At 39.3% G+C, this 21901-nt stretch overlaps 1 protein-coding gene across 1 annotated transcript in view; it reads left to right on the forward strand.

Moving 5' to 3' along the window:
• Window positions 1-21901, forward strand: part of ECA3 (endoplasmic reticulum-type calcium-transporting ATPase 3) — a 447643-nt gene that overhangs the window by 370708 nt on the left and 55034 nt on the right. Inside the window, exons 31-33 of the mRNA XM_089449125.1 lie at window positions 14766-14871; window positions 14977-15030; window positions 15537-15585. Coding sequence (XP_089305251.1) covers window positions 14766-14871; window positions 14977-15030; window positions 15537-15585 — 209 coding nt within the window. The remainder of the gene's footprint in view (window positions 1-14765; window positions 14872-14976; window positions 15031-15536; window positions 15586-21901) is intronic.

Here is a 21901-nt window from a genome sequence, read left to right on the forward strand (position 1 = left end):
CTTCCGAAGAGAGGTATTACTGCTAGATAGATATCTCTATTGGGTGAGCCAGTTTGACACCCTAGTTGTAGTCAAGAAAGTTGCTTAATAATAAAACCCTCAGAATTGTTACACTGGTTTTCCCAAGTTGGGTTTCTCCGGGGATAATTGTCCAAAAATAACAGTGTCCCTTGTGTGTTTGTCTGTTATTTTCAGTTGATGATCTGTAGATGGTTGAGACTGCATTTGTGTTTAGTTTCAGTATTTATATGGTTAAATAATAAATAACTTGTTAAAGGAATAAACAAGTAGGTAAAATAAACTAGATAGTGCAGGAAGAATTTCGAACGGGTAAGACTTGCAAATTTCAACATGGTATGAGAGTATTGTAGATCACAAGAAAGTTGAAGGCGCCAGCTGAAATCAGAAAATTTGCAGCAAAAACTGCTGTCCCAAGAGACAGAGTTGTTCCTAAGCAGAAGGTAGCAGAGAAGGAGTGACATAGAGGCCCTGCGTCATTAGTTCGAGTCGAAGAGAGGGCTAGCACAAAGGCATAGGAAGGAAAAAGAGGCTCATGAAGAGCCACGTCATCCTGCTCAGCCAGGTAGGAGTGACGCAGTTGGCCAGAGGAGCGATTCAGCCTTGCCGGGATTGCGCAGAGCTAAGGCTCAGTTTCTTCAGCTGCTGGGGCCTAGGGAGATGTGGGCAGATTGTTTATTGTGAAGCTCGTGGGGTGTTGTTGCTGTTGAAGCAAAACAGTACCTAACGGGACGGAACCAAGGTAGAGGGAGTTGCTACCTAGGCGGATTTCTAGCTAAGAAATCCATATCAGTGTTGCAAGAGCAAAGGGGATTGGAGAGGAGCAATTCGACACTTGGCAAGAGGATTTCGAGAGGGAAATAGAGACTCAGAGGGACTCAAGGAGAGGATTTCCAGGAGGGAAATCGAGACTCAGAGGGAGTCTAAGAGAACTTCTAGGGTGGAAGTCGAGGCTCAGAGGGAGTCGAGGAGAAGAGCAGAGATGGCAATGAACGAATTGAGGGATTAGGACAGGTTAGATGGAGCTTCCAACTTCCTCATCTAGAAGGCCAGGATCCTGTCTGTTTTGGATAGACATTGCATCAAGGGCTTAGCCTTGAGAACTGTGGCTATCCCAGTCAATCCAATTGATAACGAAAGATATGCGGATGTAATGGCCAAGGCAAAGTGCATAATCCTTGATGGGGTCAAGGATCATGTAGTTCAACATATTGCCGAGAAGAACATGACAAAGGAGATGTGAGATACCTTGACGACATTGTATCAAGGCACTTCTGTGCAGAGGAAGATGATACTGGAGAATCATTTGCGATCGTATTAGATATAAAAAGGGGAGCAGATAGATCTATACCTCAGCAGGTTGCAGGAGATTCAGGACCAACTTAATTCCTAGGGGCCATGCCGGATCAGGAGTTCATGGTGAGGACCGCCCTGAATGCAGTCTTCGAGGAGTGGGAGACATTTGTCCAAAGCATTTTGGGTAGAGCTAATCTTCTAAGATGGGAAGAGATGTGGGCAACGCTTCGCCAAGAAGAGATCAGACGGCTGACCAAGGCGGGAAGTAGCAGCAAAGGAGGTCAAATCAAGAAAGAGGAGGATGAGGATGCGTCTCTGGCATCTGTGGGACAACAGGGGAAGAGAAAAAAGAAGGACATCTCTAAGATAAAGTGCTTCCATTGTGGGGAGTCGGGTCATTATGCAACCTAGTGTCTCAGGAAGAAGAATAAGGGAGAAGCTTTTGATTCCAAAGCAGCTCCGACTAAGGCAGAGAAAGAAGTCGAGATAGATGACGACTGTGGCATGAGTGCTCATGCACCTCTAGAGAAGAGGTGGGGTGACATCGAGTTGTAGTTAGGAGGCCTATAAAAGATGAAGGGCAGGGTCCTTGAGGTACCCAAACTCTTGGATCATATCCGGCTACGGGAGGCCCGAGTGACAGTAGCAGGATGACGTATGTCGGTAGAAGCAAGATGCGGATGGAGCGACGGGACAGTGCTAGAGTGCAGGGATCTGTAGTAGCTCAATAAGGGTTGCATTAATGCGAGAGGCACATAAGAGGTTGTAGCAGTGCAAAAAGGCAAAAAGGTGTTTGCAGCAGTGCGAGAGGCACAGTGTTGTTGCAGCAGCGCAGAGGCAACATAGGGAGCACAAAATAACAATAGAGGGAGCTTCAGCATCAGGAGGGCTTCTAGCCTGACAAGGATGTCAATAGTTGGGTAGATCATCTACTTCTCGTTAACTGAGTTGCAGTGCAGCAGTGGTAGTGTTATGGGCAGCACGTTACAACATGATGAGAGCGCTGTAGTGCAGATATAGTGTTGGGAGGAAGGACTAGTAGTAGCACGGATGCAGTGGGAGCTACAATATAGATGTAGCAATGGCAGTGGGAAAGCCTATGTCACAGGGTTTGGCGAACTTAAACCTTTAGGTTCGAAATTCGGCGAACCTCAAAAAATTTTGAAATTCGTTCAGGTTCGCCAAACCTAAAAGTCGAACCTAAAAGCCGAACTTGTTCGAACTCGAACCTGAAAGCAAACCTTAAGATGAATTTAATCGAATTCGATTTTTTTTTGTTGAGGTCCGAATTGGGTTTGGAAGTTGGTTTTCGACAATCTTCCCGCCAAAAAAATCCTTCATAAACAACACATAGTCATAACTAAAAATATGATATACAAGTAGTTGTGGTCATTGAATCCCAAGCTTGCATGCGATGGGGTTGTTATCTATTTATAGTTTTCATTGGTCTAGTATCTCAAATAATCCAGTTGTGGCAGCAAGTACAGCAGAAAATTATTTTAATAGTTGCATATATTTTGTGAAACCGCTGACTGAATATGGTAGCTGTAACTAAGAATACAGTAGGCTAGTCTCAGGAGTGACCAAAAAATATCAAACTCGGGTGTGACAGTGTTCCTAGATTCCAATAACGCTTGCTCTAAACTATTATGGTAGTTATTCAAGATTCCAAAAGGAAATTGAAGTGCTGGCATGACATATGAGAATGGAATCAGGGTATCATAAGAAAAAATGGGTTTATTGTGTTAGTAAATGAACCATATGGACCTCAATGCAAAGTTATTGTTCCATTAAAAGATCTTTAAGGTGATCTTAGATGCGGTTAGGAGATTACAAAAACATTCTTTATTTGATTTTGGACACACTTAAATTTGAAATTGACCAAAAAATGGTTACTCAGTCTATTATTCTAACATAAAACAGTAGGCATCCTTTTACTAAATTTAAAAATAGACAACTAATGAAATCTATGACATATATAAGTTAAATCACAACTCCATGGGCTAACATTTATATGGCACAAAATATTTTTAACAGTTGCAAAACAACATTAAGATTAAAGACAAACTGAAAAATTAACCTCAAATTTGGCAAAACTTGTTTCCAAGATTTATATTAGCAGCCTATTATTATTAAATTAAAAGCTAGACACGTTTTTGAAGGTTATGAAACAAGATTCGTATGGTTAAACGTAGAGCCAGCTCAACAAATCTTATTACAAAGGTACTGGCTATAGCTTTTAGAATCTCAATTTCATCATCAAACAACAAATTCATGTCCAAAGTGTAATCATTGGGGATTCACCTATTCACTTCCAAAACAATTATGATTGTCAAGGGGGGTGGTGGGTTCTGTGGGCAACAAGATTCCAATCCCCTCAAAACATATTTGCTTAGAATTTTCCACTCAGGGGTTCCCTCACTTCCATTAAAAGGATTTCTATGAAACAAACACTCACAAAGTTCCATCAAAAGGCTTGGCATAACCCACCAATGACATCTAGAGATTTGTATACCCCACCAATGACATATAGGGCTTGGCTTGGGAGTTACATGTCCCCCTTGCATAGGATATTTAAATAATGATAACCTAATTAAGAGAAATGGCTCATGGTAAGTCTGCCTAGTTACCCTGGCTAAAGACCAAATTAGAAATACATTGTTATAAGATATGAGTCTATATGCCATCTAAATAGCATGCAAACAAGAAGAACAAACATATATACAAAATAAATCATAGCCTATGAAATCGCTGAACAATATATATAGCCTGTCAAAATGCTAAACATATTTACGTGATCTAATTTTTTTTTAACAAGCAACTGAAAATTATGTCATTTCTTTTTGCAAACTACTATTGTGTATGTTTACATTTAACTAGATGTTAGAATGATTACATTATTCATGTATGTTTACTAATAAGAATTTGTATTCATGTGTTTATGGATCGATTTTGAATTTTTTATTATTTTGTCATATATATATATATATATATATATATATATATATATATATATATAGATATGAGTCTATATGCCATCTAAATAGCATGCAAACAAGAAGAACAGACATATATACAAAATAAATCATAGCCTGTGAAATCGCTCAACAATATATATAGCCTGTCAAAATGCTAAACATATTTACATGATCTAATTTTTTTTTTAACAAGCAACTAAAAATTATGTCATTTCTTTTTGCAAACTACTATTGTGTATGTTTACATTTAACTAGATGTTAGAATGATTACATTATTCATGTATGTTTACTAATAAGAATTTGTATTCATGTGTTTATGGATCGATTTTGAATTTTTTATTATTTTGTCATATATATATATTGAAAAATATGTATAGTCGAACCTCATTCGAACCTGATCGGAAAATTCGAATTTGAATCGAACTTAATCGTTGTCGAACTTGAATTCGAACTCGAACCGTGTGACATAGAGGAAAGCCATGGGCAAGAGTACAGGAGGCAGCAGTCCGGAGGATGTTGGGCAGCAGGCCAAGCATCAGCATAGGTGTCGTGCCAGATGATCATGGTGATGTTCAGTAGTGGAGCATTACTAGAGCACATTCCTCACTAAGAGGGAGTGTTGATTTGGGTAGCATCAGATGTGCTCTAGCCATGAAAATTGGTGGAGAGGCTAAAGCACATGAGATCTCCAAGACCCACAAATGGTTTGGGTAGATTCAGCGAGGGGTAGTGAGTGCATAGCAGAGAGGCATAGATAGTGCCGAAAGACCAAGCCACGTCAGAGAAGGCTACAAAGAGCCAACAAGAGCCACGCAGAGGGTCATAGTGACTGTGTAGAGGCTAGTATGGTCTACGCTGAGCAGCAGAAGGTTGACGCAGGGGTTTTCTGAGTGACACAGAGGCCAGGAGGGATGACGCAGGGGGTTTCTGAGTGACGCAGAGGCCACGAGGGATGACGCAAAGCTTTAGAGAAGCGTCAGAGAGATTTTTGTGGAGCAGACTTGTTGAATATCTGCTTCCGAAGAGAGGTATTACTACCAATAGATATCTCTGTTGGGTGAGGCAGTTTTGCACCCTAGTTGTACTCAAGAGAGCTGCTTAATAATAAAACCCTCAGAACTACTGCACCGGTTTTCCCATGTTGGGTTTTTCCGGGGACGATTGTCCAAAAATAACGGTGTCCCTTGTGTGTTTGTCTGTTATTTTCAGTTGATAATCTGTAGATGGTTGAGACTGCATTTGTGTTTATTTTCAGTATTTATATGGTTAAATAACTTGTTAAAGGAATAAACAAGTAGGTGAAATAAACCAGATAGTGCAGGAAGAATTTCTAATGGGTAAGACTTAGAAATTTCAACATAATAGCTATCTCTAAGGTTGACTTGTCCAAGGAGGGGTGACTTGGTCTTGTGATGACACTTTGACTTGTTGACCATTGAAGCACACTTGAAGACTCCATGCCCAAGGATATGTCAGAGGATTCTTGTAGCTACAGAGCTCAGATATCATCAGAGCTTTTAGGCTCCTCTCTCTTCCTTTTCATTGTACTCAGATTCCGTAAGCCCTGTGGGGATATTGTAAAGTGATGCTAACATGATGAAATAGAGTCATGTAATAGGCCTAGGTAGCTTACGACTTTGTTATCAAGTGAGTTCAATCTATGGAGGTTTTTTTTACTTGATTAATTATTTGTGTTTTTCAGCGCTTAATAATTAGTTGAATTTTTTCTCCTAGTTAGAACTCCAAAGATGGAGTATGACTTGATAACGAAGCCTTAAGTGAGTCCTAGTGTCTAGAGTCAATGTATATTATCATGTTAGATCACTCGTAAAGTTTCACGGAATCTGATTAGGTCTAGGTACCAGTTTTTTGTTAAAATTGGCAACTAGGGCCAAATTCCACTTTGGATAGCTCATTTGATGGAGATGATGATTGCATTGAATTCCTCTTTTCAAGAGAGCCAAAACTGATTTAAAAATCATCTAATTTGGGCAAGAAGAATTATGTTTTTGAATTTATGGTCACGTGCAAATTGTTTAGGTCGGCCACATCATTATGTAGGCTCATGAAGCCCAATAGACATGTTTCTTCACGCTCAACGACTTGTATAAATACAAGTGTCCTCTCACCTCATTTGGCATCATCATCACTCACACATTCTTCTCTTTCCTCTCATTGGTTCGTACAACTATTCAAGATATTCTCTCACTCACATGTGGCAAAGGAGGATGAAATTTAGACAAAATTGCAGGGCCGAAAATTTCAGATTTTCCTATAGTTTGACCAACGTCGACTTTGACTTTCCAGGCAGATTTTGACTTAGATTTTCTGGGCAGATTTCGGTTTGGGCAGGCCGTACACCTTGGCATATATATCGAGGCATTCTAGGCACTTCGACTACAGCAAAAAATTGCAAGTTGAGTGCAAAGTTTAGGGCAGAAGTTTGACCGCTGACTTTGGGGCTATTTTGGGCTGATTTTGACCTCCTATTGAGGACAAGTTTGACCAAGCTTCAAAGGTGACATTTTGTTGTTGTTTTGACCAGCATTGACTTTTTGGTTAGGGCCGAATTTGACTGCAGATTTGACAAGACTATTTTGACCTTGATTTAGCAAGTCAGCTTTGACTTTTTGTACTCTCTCTCTACTGAACATTTGATATAATAATAAGAAGAATTAATCAAAGGGTTTTCCCCACATTGGGGTTTTTCCCTGGTATCTGCCAAACCTGGTGTTCTCTTGTCTTCTACATTTTTTTTTATGTTCTATCTACTTTTACTATCAGTGTGATTAAAGGTTAAAGTGATTGCTATTGGAAATTGTCATTGCGCTGCTAAAGTACATTGAAGTAATTGTGCTAAGCGTAAAACATACCATTGTTAACAAAATTTATTATGGTATCATAGCACAGGTGAAGACAAAGCCCAAGCAAGAGAGAGAAAAGCAATCACTAAGGGAAATCTGTTAGACAAGATTATTGGACTAGCCTCAATGGCTACCACATCTTACTTCAAATCTGAGGATAAGCTCAAGGACAAATCTCACTATCATGCATGGAAGATGACTTTGTACTTGACTTTGGAAGAGCATGATGCCATGGACTATGTGCAGGGAAGAGTGGTAGAACCTCCTTCAAATGCACCTACTACTGCAAAGACAAAGTACAAGAATGGTAAGGTCAAAGCTAAGAGAATTATCATAGACTCCATTCAAAAGCCTATGTTTCTAATTTGGGAACATTTAAGGAGATGTATCATAAGTTGTTTGGGATGTTCAAAGTAAAAAATGCAAATCAAATCCTCTTTTTCAAGAATAAGTTGAAGGACATCAAGATGGATAAAGGGGAGTCTATCCAATCCTACTTTATGAGAATGAAGCAAATAAGGAATAAGCTACTATCTATTGGAGAAGTTATTGCTAACAAGGAGCTCACTCTCATTGCACTTGGAGGTCTTTCAAGAACACGGGATGTGTTTAACACCACCATTCTCAACAATGAGAGGATTCCTAGTTTTGATAAATTATTGGCTAGATGCACTCAAGAGGAGACGAGGATGATGGAGAAGGACAAGTCTTCAAATGGAAATGAACCTATTGCTTTCTCCGCTCATGCTAAGAGGAAAAATAATGTCGGTCCAAGGAGACAGGGTCATAATGAAAAAGAAATTAACTCAAACAGATTACAGGAAAACAAACATAAAAATCAGACACAAAATATTGGCGGAAAAAGGTTCAGCCTCATGCTTCCTCTCTCACATTTTCATTCATTCTTAAATAATAGTGTTACAAATAAATAGATGAGAGATAGTGTTCTCAAGATAGTGCGTGCTATCTTAGACACTTTTGGTTGAGATAATTTCTCACCAGACACACACCAATATAGGAGTTACCTAAACTAACTCCTATCTTAGAGGAACAACCCAAGAGTTAGGCACAAATTCCTAACTTGGAATATTTAATTAATTAATTTATTTTTGGATTTATTATTGTTTTATGAGAGAGGCTAACAGGATTCAAGGAAAGATTCAAAGAAGAAAGAAAAGGAAAGTGCTACAATTGTAACAGGTTCGACCACTATGCTAGAGAGTGTCCTCACAAGAAGAATTCTCCATGGGATGACCGCAACAACAACAACAATTTCAAAGGCAATGGAAATCAAAGGAACAACAAGTTCAACAATAAAGGAAAGAGGAATGCTCCTGCTGCACAATATGGAAATGGTCGACCTCCCAAAAGGACGAGAAATTCTAGGTATGAGGAAAGTAATGTTGTAGAAAAACAAAATGAGTTTTTTATTATTTCCTCTCTATCTACTTCCTTTCCTCCAAATACCTTGGATCATTAGTTTATTGATAGTGGAGCCTCAAGGCAATTCATTGAGTACAAAGAAGCCCTCTCAAATTTGGTTGAAAAGAAGATTAATTTGGAAATCATACTTGGAGACAGTGCCACCTACCCCATGAAAGGGATAGGTACTGTCACTCTTGACTTGAAGATGTATTGTATGTGCTCAATTTGAAGAAGAACCTAGTGTCTATTTTTGCGAATGGAAAATAAAATCTCCAAGGTAGCATTCATTGATGGAAAGCTACGTATTTGGCAAAGAAACCCTAAAAATGCATTCACACTTGGATTTAGAGTTGATGGTCTATATCAAATTGGAAGAAGTCCTTTGGGAGCCTTGACTTGCAATACTTGTCAATCTGAATTATGGCACCAGAGATTTGCCCACCTTCATTACAAAGCCTTACTTGGGGTAAGGAAGATGGTCATAGGTATGCCCGAGTTCAACATAAATCATGAAGGAGTTTGTCAGAGTTGTGCAACTCGGAACTTACAAGGGGACCATTCCCTTCTAGTGAAAGCCAAACTACTGATATTCTTCAATTGGTCCATTTTGACTTATTTGGTATGTTGCCTGTAACATCATTGGGAGGATACTTATAGTATGCAATCTTTGTGGATGACTTCTCACAGAAAACATGGATCTATTTCTTGAAGAAGAAGGATGAAGTGTCCAAATGGCTTTGTTCTTTCAAAGCATTGATGGAAAATCAAACAGAGAAGAAAATCAAGATATTGAGGGCTGACAATGGAACCGAATATGAATCAAATGAATATAGTGACTTTTGCAAAGAGGTTGGAATTAAGAGGGAGACAACTGTGCCATACACTCCTGAGCAAAATGTCGTTGCTGAAAGGAAGCACTGAACAATCATGGAAGCCTCTCGTGCCATGCTCCATGATCAAGGCTTGCCAAAGTTCTTATTGGGAGAAAGCTGCCAACACTGTCACTTCGATTGGATCATTCTCTCTCTTGAGAATTTCACATTTCTTTCTTGGAGGACAAATTGGAACATGGATGAATTTTGATGTTTGGATTGGATTTTCTTATCTTGGAGCTTCTTTATTGGCAAATGTATTGATGGTTGGATATATTTTCTTACGTGTAAGTACGATATTGATGTTATTTTCTTTTACTTTGTCACATACATTGATCATGGGATTTCTGCTATTTTAGGGCTAATTGCTGCATGTATTTACTGCTTCATTGTGGAATTATGTTTCTATATAGCATATCTCTATGTATGGGCCATGTTTGTTGAACGAATTGTCCTAGAGATTGAAGTTATCTTGATAAGCCATCTTCATTTGCAAGCGAAGTATAAATGCTTTAAGGTCACTTTCTTTTTTGCCCTAACGTTGGAAAAAGTTGCCCTTAAAAGCCTCCTTGAACTAGAAACAAGATCCATACTCATAATTCTTCTTGATTCCATATCCCCAAATGAATTAGGCACTGATCCAGCATAAGGTGATCACCTTTAAACCTTTTTCTTCACCTTGTTCCCCTCTTTTCTAGGTCTAGCCGCGCTGTTCCACCTAGGCTACCACTTTCCTGACAAAGTAGCCATAGAAAAAGTTCGATCTCCTAGCCTCTACTGTGCTGGTGTGTCCTGAAGTTCTCCTCCAAATTTGAAGAAATTTCGACGGTGGCATTGTGAGATATCCCAAGCCCTGGCTCTGAGATCAAAATTTTCGTTGGTGTTCCTTAGGCTAGTACCTCATAGGTCCAATTTGATACCTTTAAGTGAAAATTCTTGTTTTGATCATTTCCCCTTCCTTGTTTAGGTTAAGATCATCATTGGTTGCTAAACTCCCTCCCCTTAACCTAGGCTGGGTCCACTTGGTCCCATGTGGTCCCATACCTTTGAAAAGTTAATTCTTCAAGAACCACTAGGGAAACCAAGTCCAATAAGGATTTTAGGGATTGGGAAACTCCTTTACAAGGCATATTCCTTTAACCTAGCCCTTAAATCCTCACCTCCTTATCCTAGAAAGCTTTGTACCTTGCTTGAAGAGCAAGCAAGCTCCATTCTTAACCACCTTCTAGGAAAAAAATCATGAAGGTCCCTTCACATCCATTTGTTGATTCATTCTTCACAAGTGACTTTATATATCATGTCTCCTCCCACTGGTGAAAGTTTGTAAAGAGTAGGGAGTCTTAGCCGAGGTGACAGTGGGCTAAGTCTCCGTTGTTGTCCTTGATCTAGCAGTTGTCCTTTTTGGAGTGTCTTTTAGGACCCCTGCTAGTTTGAGTGGTAATATTGTGGCGTCGTTGCTAGGGACACGAGACGTGTGTTTTGTTCCCCATACTACATATTGACATATCATTATTGGCAACTCCATTGGAAGAACGAAGCCCTGGTTCTTCATTGAAATTCAAAGTCAATGTTTGTAGGGTGAAGCAAGCATTTGTTAAGGCAATCTTAGTTAACCTTGGCGACTCCCATTATATCAATATCTAAAGCTGAATGGCTTCTAAAAAGCTTCATGAGTGGTTTCCTGCTTTGGATATCACATGGGTTCCAGGATACCCAAATGGCCTAGATTGGAAGTTTATGCAAAATATGCCACAATTCAAGGGTGATCCATCCACAACATTGGACCACATAGCAAAACTTATGAATTATGCTTTCGAAGTTAATGTGGTTCATGTAGACAACCTTGTGGAGTTATTTATTTCTTCTATTTAATACAAGCACTAAGGTTGGCTTGACTTGTGTGGGCCTGAAAGAATTTCATCGTTTATCAAGTTGCTCAACAAATTCATAGAGTATAAAGGGCCCCAATTCCAATCTAATGAAGTTGCCTGTGAAAGCCTAGAGGAAGCCCTTCAAAGGGAAGGTCTCATTAGTCAAGATGAAGAAGTTGGAGATAACCTTGAGGATCTTAGTGATGAGCAGGAAGATGAATCCTCATTAGGTCCACATAATGAACAAGAAAGCACAGGTGTTGGGAAGGATGAGTTTATGGAAAGTGAAATTGAGACCAACCTTACCTTTCTCAAGGATATTACTCCTGATGACTCCTCTTTTGAGAACCTTGAGAAAGATGATCCCATTAGCCCCTTGGAAGATGACATTGGAGATTACTTCCACATTGAAAAGGAGAAGTGGAAAATCATTGGTCCTAAATTTGACTGTGCTCCCATTTATGACACTGGCGAGGAGGATGAGGTTGAGAGTTGTCCTCCCTTTCTCCCAGGCATTATTTATGAGGACACATCCATCGACACCCTTGGGAAGGAGAAATATTCTCCTTCTCTTAGGGCTTCCTTTTACATCAAATGGAGATCATGTTTTCCACCTCCCACACGTTTCACCCTCCATGTGATTGTGTCTACCTTTGCTTTGGGTTTTGTTTCATGAGTAATCATATTGACAGACATATGTATAATTACATGATGATATGTTGGTTGCACTGGCTTTATGATTACACTTAGTATTGCTCTTACTATATGCATGTAGGGTAGGATGCATTGCATATTGGTTGTCGCATTAGAACTAACATCATATGATATTGCTCATAATAGATTAGCTGCATTTAGCTTTAATGACTACATTTTACTTATATGAATTGATTTTATGGGCCTAATCCAAGCATGTGTGATCATGAGACGTTGCAAAAGTATGTTGCCCTGCATTTGTCATCTATTATATATTTAGGTAACAGGTCTACCGTAACCAAGAGACCGTTGGAGCTCTCGTGACCTTCCGTTCAAGTAGCTTTGCCCACATTCTTCTTGAGACCATGTCCTAGTTGGAGCAAGATGTTTCCCACCATTTTGTGGGTGATATCCCTAGGAGAAAATTTCCTCCAAGATGGTCCTCAGCCAATAGCCAACAGCCCCTTGCAGCCACCAACTAGCTCATTGTGCCATTTCTCCACCACTTGAGCCAACGATGTGGTCCCTCACCCATCTGTCATGATCGTGTGTTTGAAGGCGGGCCTTGCAAACCTAAAGGAATGCTTTGTCATTTGGTAATTGGGTATTGTAGTTTGCTTATCATGGACACTTCTGGGCATGGATTAATGAGGGGATTCTGTAGAAAGAGTAGGCTAAGTCTGTGCTCTTGTCCCCTAGACCCCTTTTGGATGTCAACCTTGGATTCTTTCCTGTGGGATCTCTTTTACTGACCATTTGGCTTTAGGGATGGTACTTCATGGGAAACCTTGATTTTGGTTGCGTGGACCTGCTTCCTCATTCACATATATTGCCCCCTTTCCACTCATTATAACTCCATTCATCATTTCTTCCACCTGGGTCCACATTCATCCACTGGGTCAACATAGGGTTAGCTTTCCCCTTCCCCTTGCCCACACCTTGGGTCGGGCCTGGAATGATACGTCGAAGGTTGATGCAGCTGGAAAGAAAAGTAAAAGCATAATTGGCTACATTCAACAAGAAAATGTATCACAAAATGCAAAAGATGGCCAAGACAAACACATTTTGCATGTGGGAAAAGGCCAGTACATGAACTCTACCCCATAATGATGGCCATCACCCTGGTTCCTACAGGCCCTAGATGAGTCTCCCTTGTCATTTAGGAACCCATTACTGTCCCAACCCGTGGTGGGCAATGAACTGCTACCTTAAAAGGGGGTATCCACTACTATATCTCACACATCAGGCTCCTACCCCTTCAGCCCCGAGTAGTTAATTAAAGAAAAATCATAAAAAGGCAAAAGACATATAAAGAAGGGTGGAAAAATCAAGGCCAAGTCACTTCATGTACCATGATTGCTCCCTCCTATGTATTATATACCAAAGTGTGAGTTTCCCTTTTATTAGCTACCCTTGTACCCCAACATGTGGCCCAGGGCTGCCCCTTTTCATTCCCTACTCCATTCATCCCTTTACCACATGCCACCACCTTTTAAAGGATGTACCTTGGACATATTATCCCCTTTAGAAGTAGAAACCACTTAATCGGATACTTGGTTAACTCCATTTGGAGCTTGGACATTAGCAAGTTCCCAGCCTTGGTTCAAGACAATTAGTTGAAAGGTAGACTGCTCATAGTGGCAGAGTGCTGATTTAATTCTCTTATCATCAAGAAAGGGCATCCCTTCTGTCACATAAGATCCAACCTGGGCAGAAGATTGGAATGCAAATGCTCTTCCGTCATGTTGAGGTTTTGAATTCCTTCAAATTGCTTATAACATTATATCACACACTCAAACATGCAACTTATGTATAGTTTTGACCCCTGTATACATAGAGGTGCAGGTCCAGGTGTTAACAGGACCAACCATAATTTGCAGTATCTATCTCCCGTAAGTCTTGGTATTTTTATTATGTCAGTATAGTCTATACATGCATAACGCTTTTTCCATTCACTTTTTTAAGTTCACTATCCTCTTTTGATTATTATCTTGTTTTACAAATTGTTCTTCTAGATGTGAATCTCCATAAATAGAACTACAGTTAATCTTGTTATTCTGATGCGTCTGCTAATATTTATATATCCAGATTCTGTTAGATTGTTTAAACTTAGAATCTACGAAATTTGTAATCTTTTGTTTAATGTTTTCCTAGTCACTTGTTGCTCTGAAACATTACCTCTTCTGTTAGCAGTAGAAACTTAAAGAATTGATATAATCTAAAATTTTAATGTACTTCAGATATTCATGTCTAGCTACTCTGTTTCAAACCACGAAGTAGCCATATGCAAGATGTAGTGACTGATGATATAATTAATATATTACATATATGTCAATATGCTAAAGATTCTTAAGTTTTTCTTACTGCATATTGGATTATATGTTTCGTCAATAGATGAACGCTGCATGAAGTAGGCTATGTATCCTGTCAGTACTCTTTAAAATGCTTGTATTAGTTCTGTGATACATGTTAATCATGTCCAGATTAGAATATGAATAAATATAAACTATGTACTGGGCTATCCATCACAATTGCACTAGCTTTTGGTATGCAAACCCTATCTGGCTAGTGCACAGGTCTTTAGAGTTCTAATAGAGTTACTTGTTTCCTGCTGAAAAAGGATTGCATTATGGATTAGTAATCCTAAATCTTAGCAGGAATTGACAATCCCAAATCCCAGTTAAATGGTTTTATTTGAATTAATATATGAAATAAGTTCAGCATCTGACTTCCATTTTTGTTTTCCAGTGTTCTTCCTCCATGGAGTAATTTATGGCTGGTATCATCGATTATTTTAACTATGGTTCTTCATGTACTGATACTCTATGTACAACCATTAGCCATTCTGTTTTCAGTAAGTGGCACTTTTATGCTGTGAATATCCAGTTCTTTGTCTATCTCAGGGTCCTTATATAAAATCATGTTAAGTTTTTAAATTTAGTTTTGATTGTTCATGCAGGTAACACCATTGTCATGGACTGAATGGAAAGCTGTTCTCTTTCTTTCATTTCCTGTAAGTTAATCCAGTCTTTTGTGATTTGCTTCATAAATGACTGAGTCGACTTTCTATCCTGTCTATTTTGGAAATGCTAAGTAGAAATGATACAAATGAATATGACATTACATGCACATGATTTTACTTGTATCAATTTCGATTTCATTATTCATAGGATGGTGCTTAAACTTGGTGCTACACATCGCTATGGCATTTTTGCAACCACTATTTTGGTGTAGCTTACGTGAATTGAATCAAATCTCACACAAAGGTCCTTTGCACCAGTCATATTATGTTGCTGAAATATAGGAAGACAATTTATTTACTTTTGTCAATCACTTTTATCATTACCAATGTGAAAGGGAATTAGATGTACAATGTTCTTACTTCTGATTTGAGCATGGTGAGCAGTTCAAAACAACTAACTGGCATTTCTAAATTTTTGATTGGTTACCAGTCAGGTGATAGTTTTTTCTTGACTATAAATTAGTGCTAACAATAAATTGCCTGTATGATGTATGCAGGTAATTTTAGTTGACGAGGTCCTAAAGTTTTCCTCCAGAAATTTGAAAGGTACTGTTAACATCTTACTTTCTCAAGTTTATTGTGTATGTCACCATCTATATGATGAAATGATCTATAAGTCACTATGCCTTTTTGATGAGCTTATTATTTTTGACATAGATATATACCTTTTAGTCATAGATATGGCTGGGATGTGTTTAACAGTGACATTTCATTACTGACTTTAAATGATGATATCTCCAGTTATGTTGGATGTAGAAGTGAAAAGTTACCCTCAATGTAGTTTATCTTAAACTAAACAGCTATGTTCTGTTGATTTGGGGTAGCATCGGATGTGCTTTAGACATGAAAATTGGTGGAGAGGCTAAAGCACATGAGATCTCCAAGACCCAGAAATGGTTTGGGGAAATTCTGCCCGGTGAAGGGGATATTAAAATAATTAATATTTTTAATGGGTTCCTAAGTCTAAATTTAGGAAAATAACAATGTTACTTGGGAGCGGGAGCGGAAGCGGGAGCGGGAGCGACCATTTTCAGAAGCTCCCGGTTTGGGAGCGAATCCCGGAGCGATTTTTTAAAAATATATATATTTTTTATATTTTTTAATTTTTGATACATATATGTCAACAAAAACATGTAGAATGATGAATTAGATATAAAAAAACATAAAAAAGCATAGATTGAACCATATAACAACAATCATTTAGAAGTTATAATCTTCATCAACCACGTCCGCAAGTTAGTAACATAGTAACATACAACATATTGAGTCTCATGATTCATCAATCTTAAAGTTTCAAGCTTTCAAAATTCAATATATAACATTTATCATCATTGATCACCAAAGTTGTACTTGTAAGCTAAGTGTAACCATTACAACAAATAATATCTAACATGAAATGAAATGTTATAAAATGAAACGAAATGAAACAACTTTCAACTTTCATGAAGCATCATATTCATAATTCATTACTAATGAGTTATAATTGCCAACTTCAAACTTAAATTGTCATATATTGTTTAAAAAAATATCATAATAAATATGAAAGAGTCAATAGTTATAAAAGCTACTAGAAACTAGAGAAGAGAAGTAAATCTATTATCTATTTCTTATGCTTGGGCCTCTTGCCACCACGAGAAATGTCTAATTTTTTAGTCTTGTTGCAAAATCAAGATCTTTGTCATTAATATCACCCTCCAAGCATTAATATCCAGAGGTATCTTTGTCATTACCTTTGTATCTGTATAGGGATCTTTGTCATTAATATCACCCTCTAAGCATTAACATAAGATAGAAAAAGCATAGCATGTCAAGTCAAGATTTTGTTTGAGTGATGCGTACATTTTTAGAAGGGTCATGATAGAGGAGTTCGACAACCAATGTCACTAATATCAAGGTACATAGAGGGATTGGTACTCTTGATTAAATATGAGTTCCATACCCTAATACGTGACAAAATTCAATGGAAACATCGCAATCCCCCAATCCTGAAATCCTGAAAAACTGATAAGTCTGCTGGATTTTGAATGAAATCTAAAATTCTACTTTCTCCATATGAAATCCAATGAGGACGAAACCACTCTCAAACATCCTGAGTCATTTCATGGTAATGTTAAAAATTTAAGTAAAAGGATGAAAATGAAAATTAAAGAAAATGTCACTTTTACTTTAAGAATTTAACATTACCATGAATAGCATATCAATACTAGGGCCTAGACTTGATCATTAAGTTGCCCCACTCAAAAACTATTTGTTTCTTTCAAAAAAAATTGCATTTCGAACATTACTACAAAAAAAAAAAATGCAAAAAAGGCAAAACGCTCCCGAAAAGGTAGGGAGCGAAATTTTTTTTAGGGAGCGTGCTCCCGAAATCGGGAGCGATTTCGGGAGCGCGCTCCCGACCCGCTCCCGCCCGGAGCGCGGATCGGGAGTGGGAGCGAGGGGGGGGGGGGGGCGCTCCCCCGCAACACTGGAAAATAAAAATAATAATGGGTATTAATATAAAACTGGGTTAGAAGGTTCCAAATGACATGGATCAAGCCAAATCTAATCTTAGCCGTTGATTAGAGATGTAATCTCGGCCGTTGAAGACTCAACAGAAAAAAGTGTAAGAGGAGGTTTGAGGGTCAGTTGGAGACACACTAGATTGATCAATCGGTTCGATTTTCTAGAGCGGGGTTTGCTAAGAGAAATCGAACCAGTGATCATAGTTGCAGCGAGGGTAGTGAGCTATGTCACATGGTTCGGGTTCGATTTAGAGTTCGGAAACAATTAAGTTTGATTTGAATTCGAATTTTCCGACGAGGTTCGTATGAGGTTCGGCATTAAGTTCGACTATATATATATAGATATGACATAAAATAATAAAAAATCAAAATCAATCAATAAAACTATATGAGTAGCAGTGAGCACCCACGAGCCACAAATCAAGACTATTATTAGCTTCACGCTCCGGGTGGCGGGGACAAGCAACATCTAGAAATTGAATTCAAGAAATTGCAGAGAATACAATACACAGTGGCAACATTGAGCACAATAGAGCGAGCACAATAGAGCGAGCACACTCAAACTAAAATTGGCTTGTGAAAATATATCGACAACCATGGTAAATAAAGCCAAACCAGTTTCCATTGTGGGAAACTAATTGGTGGGAAGCAGAACAAGAGAGAGCCATATGGTGCCCATGGTTTTTCTAATAAACCTTAAAACCACTGACAAAAACCGCTCAAAATTTAACCTCGAACCCCAATTTTTTTTTTTTAATTATATAATTGGGCTTTAGGTTCATCTTTAGGTTCGCCTTCAGGTTCAAACTCGTTGAGGTTTGACTATTAGGTTCGAATTCGTTGAGGTTCGAATTTCAGGTTTGACTATCAAGTTCGCCGAACTTGAACGAATTTGAAATTTTTTTCAGGTTCGCCGAACTTGAACGAATTTGAAATTTCTTTTCGGGTTCACCGAACTTCGAACCTCAAGGTTCAAATTGGCGAACCCTGTTACATAGGCAGTGAGTACGAGGCAGAAAGGCAGAGATAGTGCCGGAAGACCAACGCAAAAGCAGAGAGGCAGACGTAAAGCCAGAGGGAGCCACACAGAGGGTAGCAGTGATTGCACAGAGGCCAAAAGGGCTTGTGTCATCCACGTAGAGGCCGCAGAAGTGACGCAGAGGGCTAGAGAGGCTGCGCAGAGCCTCAAAGGGTTGACAAAGAGGATTTCAGGCTGACGCAGAGACTAGGAGGGTTGACACAATGCTTCAGATTGTGCTGGAGAGGGTTTCGTGGGGCAAACTTTCAGAATATCTACTTCCGAAGAGAGGTATTACTTCCATATTTTTTATCTCTGACGAGTGAGCTAGTTTGGCACCTAGTTTACTCAGAAAAGATGCTTAATAATGAAACCATCAGAACCACTGCATCGATTTTCCCAAGTTGGGCTTTTCCGGGGATGATTGTCCAAAAATAACAATGTCCCTTGTGTGTTTTTCTATTTCTTTCAGTTGTTGATATATAGATGGTTGAGACTGTATTGTGTTTATTTCAGTGTTTATATGGTTAAATAACTTGTTAGTAATTAAACAAGTAGGCGAAATAAACCAGAGAATACAGATAAAATTTATAACGGGTAATACTTGGAAATTTCAACATGTTCCAGCAAGTTTCAAGGATGTGAGAGTACAGGAATGGAGAAACACAAACGTGGGATGTGTGGGAGCACCTTGAAATTTTAGGGAAATTTGTGGGGGACATGTTGATGTATCACTGATTCGATCAGGTTGCAAAGGTTCGTGCAACCTGCTAAGATGGGCACATAGAGGATAAAGGCCCACTATCACCTCAGCCCAAAGCTCCACTATTTAAGTCCAACTTCCTCTGAAAAGTCTAAGGGAGAATTACCAATTAGTACCTTGACCAAACAAGTGAAGACCAATTCCTTTTTTGGGGTTGTTACCCACCATTTTGTGGGTGATATCCCTAGGATAATTTTTTTCTCCATGATGGTCCTCAGTCCAACAGCCAACAACCCCTCGCAGCCACCAACTAGCTCGATGTGCCATTTTAGTGCCACCTGAGCTAGCCATGTGGTACCTCACCCACCTTTCATGATCGTATGTTTGAAGGTGGGCCTCCCAAACCTAAAGATATGCCTTGTTATTTGTTAATTGATTTTTCTAGTTTATTTATCATGGAAACTTTGGGCATGGATTAATGGGGAGATTCGGCGGAAAGAGTGGTATAGGTCTGTGCTCATCCTCTAGGTCTCTTTTGGGATGTTAACCTTCCAGCCTAGTCCTGTGGTATCTCTTTTAATGACTTATTGGTTTTAGCGATGGTATTACATGGGAAACCATAATTTTGGTTGCTGGTCCTGCTCCCGTTTCACAAATATTACTCCCCTTGCGCTCATTACACCCCCAATCATCTCTCCTCCCACCTAGGGCCACATTCCTCCACTGGTCCACATAGGGTGAGCCACCCCCTCCCCTTGCCCCATATCTTGGTTTGGGCCTGGAATGATGCCTAGAAGTTGATGCAACGAAAAGAAAAAGAAAAATTGTATTTGGCCACATTCAACAGGAAATTGTACCACAAAATGCAAAATATGGTCCTGTCAAAATCATTTAGCATGTGGGCAAAAGCCATGACATGAGCTTTACCCCATGGTTGCATGGTCCTACTCCCCGATTCACAGATATTACTCCCCTTTTTCTCATTACACCCCCAATCATCTCTCCTCCTAGTTGAGGCCACATTCCTCCACTGGTCCACATATGGTCAGACATGCCCTCCCCTTGTCCCACATCTTGGGTTGGGCCTGGAATGATGCCTGGAGGTTGATGCAGCTGAAAGAAAAAGAAAAAGCATAATTGACCACATTCAACAGGAAATTGTACCACAAAATGCGAAAGATTGTCTGAACAAAAGCATTTAGCACATGGGCAAAAGCCATAACATGAGCTCTACCCCATCCCATGGCCACTGGGAGACATCAGCACATGCCAAAGCCCACTATGGAAGGGCATGCCATTATGAAGTGCTCACTTGTCATCCATGGTTTATAAACTCTTGATTTTTTTAATGACTTGGTGTGCTGGAAGGCACAGGGACACATTGGATCTTATGCAGGATTGCAGGTGGTTTCCATTTGGGTTTGGTCTCCCTATACGTGGCCCCAGAGGGCTACATTGGCATATGTAGGGTGTGTGTAGAGAGCCATGGGCCTCCACAGTGGTAGACAACACTCCATGGATCCCCACAACCATTCAGAGATTGCTCGTGGTTCACTTATTGGACAAGGAAGATGCACCCGATCCATCATGCCCAACTGCCCCTAGAGTTGCACCATACACTTGGGAGATGATCTAGGACTTGCATGATGATGTAGCATCACCTACAACATCATCTTAGCCCTTGCAGGTGATCTACAAGCATCTTTGATTTGTTTGGAGACCCATGCGGACACTTGTGTGCCCCCACATATCATTTCGAGCGCCATAGGTTATTACAAGGGGCCAATCCCTTGTCCACTGCTTTTGGGAGTTCAACTACACATTATGGCACATATGGACTCCAATAGGCCTCTTCCAAGGCCCGACGACATGCACTATTCAATATTCGACCTCTTTAGAGGCTTATTCTTTTGTTTATGAGTTAGTTTGGTGGGCTTGTCACCAAAAGTTAGTTATTTTGCACATTATTTTATTGTAGGGGCTAATGTAGGCCTAATTAGTTAAATCAAACTCACTAGAAGTGTATAAATACAAGTGATGTGAATTCATTTTAGCATCATCACTTGGTTGGACTTGTATCTCTTTAGAGAACTCCGCTATCCGTCTTGGTGTATGAAATTTTGGAGCATGGAATGAATTTCGACGTTTGGATCATTTTCTCTTGTGTTGGAGCTTCTTGTTTGGAAAATTTTTGATGTTTGGATATACTCTAATGTTGAAGTTTCTAAGTTTACTTAATTTAGAAACCCTTCATGCACTTTTTCTGATTTATTCCTACCTACTTGTTAATTTTTCTTTAACAAGTTATTTACAGAGTAAATACTGAAAATAAACACCAATGCATGCTCAACATGTTACAAATCAACAACTAAAAGAAACAAGAACAAACACACCACATGACACCATTATTTTTGGACCAATGTCCTCGGAAAAACCCAATGCGGGAAACCGGTGCAACTATCTGATGGTTTTCTTATTCAGCAATATTAGAGTACAATCTGGGTGCCATAACTGGCCTACCCAACAGAGAATTTCCTTAGTGGCTATGCCTCACAGTTTGAGAGAAATCTCCTGGCTGAAACACCAGAAAACCCTTCCAGCAGCTGCTCAGCACAAAACTTCTCCTGCAACCCCAGT

The sequence above is a fragment of the Pinus tabuliformis genome, chromosome X (genome assembly GCF_031772625.1).
Source record: "Pinus tabuliformis cultivar Carrire ecotype Pingquan chromosome X, CPIR1, whole genome shotgun sequence".
NCBI classification, from domain to species: Eukaryota; Viridiplantae; Streptophyta; class Pinopsida; order Pinales; family Pinaceae; genus Pinus; species Pinus tabuliformis.